This window comes from Cervus elaphus, chromosome 5, assembly GCF_910594005.1.
Source record: "Cervus elaphus chromosome 5, mCerEla1.1, whole genome shotgun sequence".
Taxonomy (NCBI): domain Eukaryota; kingdom Metazoa; phylum Chordata; class Mammalia; order Artiodactyla; family Cervidae; genus Cervus; species Cervus elaphus.
In genome coordinates this window covers 83,399,174-83,400,632 of record NC_057819.1, presented here as the reverse complement: position 1 = coordinate 83,400,632, position 1,459 = coordinate 83,399,174, and the positions used below count along the sequence as shown (strand labels likewise).

Below are 1,459 nucleotides of genomic sequence, written 5' to 3'. Positions count from 1 at the left end.
GATGCAGGAGACACAGGCTCAATCCCTGATCCAGGAAGATCCCACAAGCCTCAGAGCAACTAAGGCCATTTGCCACAACTGGTGAGCCTGTACTCCAGAGGCTGGGAGCCGCAACTAGTGAGGCCCGTGTGCCCTAGAGCTCTGCTCGGCAGCAAGAGAAGCTGCCGCAATGAGAAGCCCACACACTGAAACTAGAGAGTAGTCCCGGCTCTCCACAGCTACAGAAAAGCCCACACGGCGGTGAAGGGTCAGCACAGACATCATATATTTAGTATAAATATATAAAACCATGAGCACAGCCCTTCCTGAGTTCTGCGACTTGTTCTAGCAAATTATACAAGTTGCCATGATCTAAGGAACCTCTGATTTTGTAGCCAGCTAGTCTGAAGGGAGAGAGGTCCTGGGAATCCACATATTTACAGCTAACGCCGAAAGTGAGGACAGTCTTGTGGGGACTGCTCACTCGAAATGTACTGTTAGCTAATCTCATTGCAGTAACTGAACACTGGGGAGTTGCCAGGACAGGATGGATCATGTGGGAACTGAAAGTCCTTCCAGGTGAGTATCAGACCCTGCTTAACTCTGTAGGCTGGCTCTCGGTTTGGGCTCGAGGCCTCTGTCGCAACCATGCTCCGCCAGATCATCGGTCAGGCCAAGAAGCATCCTAGCTTGATCCCCCTCTTCATATTTATTGGAGCAGGAGGGACTGGAGCAGCACTGTATGTCACACGCCTGGCATTGTTCAATCCCGATGTCAGTTGGGACAGAAAGAATAACCCAGAACCCTGGAACAAACTAGGTCCTAATGATCAGTACAAGTTCTACTCTGTGAACGTAGATTACAGCAAACTGAAGAAAGAAGGTCCAGACTTCTAAATGAAATATTTCACTTAAAGCTGCTTAGAATGAAGGTCTTCCAGAAGCCATCCGCACAATTTTCCACTTAACCAGGAAATATTTCCCCTCTAAATGCACGGAATCATGTTGGTGTGTTGTATTGAGGTTTACACTGATGAATAAATAGTCTGAAACTTGAAAAAAAAAAAAAAAAAACTCTGTAGGCTGGGCTCTGGCCCTCTCCCCATACCTCTAACCACAGGGGACCCATGTCAGTTTCAGCACCTCTTTTCTGCAACCCTGAGTCTCAGAGACCAATCCTGCCCTGAGACTGCAGGGGTTTAAAGGGCTTCCTTAGTGGCTCAGATAGAAAAGAATCCACCTGCAATGCAGGAGACCTGGGTTCAATCCCTGAGGTGGGAAGATCCCTTGGAGGAGGGCATGGCAACCCCCTCCAGTATTCTCACCTGGAGAACCCCATGGACAGAGGAGCCTGGACGGCTGCAGCCCATGGAGTCGCAAAGAGTCAGACACCACTGAGTGACTAAGCACAGCCCAAAGAGCACCGAGCCAGCTCTCAGGGACTCAACTCCACTGGCTGGGAGTGAGGGGAAGAATGGGA

At 49.8% G+C, this 1,459-nt stretch overlaps 1 protein-coding gene across 1 annotated transcript; it reads left to right on the top strand.

The window, feature by feature from the left end:
- The first annotated feature begins 594 nt into the window (after nucleotides 1-594).
- Nucleotides 595-917, top strand: LOC122694294 (cytochrome c oxidase subunit NDUFA4). Its single transcript, XM_043902839.1, has one exon. The coding sequence runs from the start codon at nucleotides 628-630 to the stop codon at nucleotides 874-876; it is 249 nt and encodes an 82-aa protein (XP_043758774.1). The 5' UTR covers nucleotides 595-627; the 3' UTR covers nucleotides 877-917.
- Nucleotides 918-1,459: the final 542 nt, after the last annotated feature.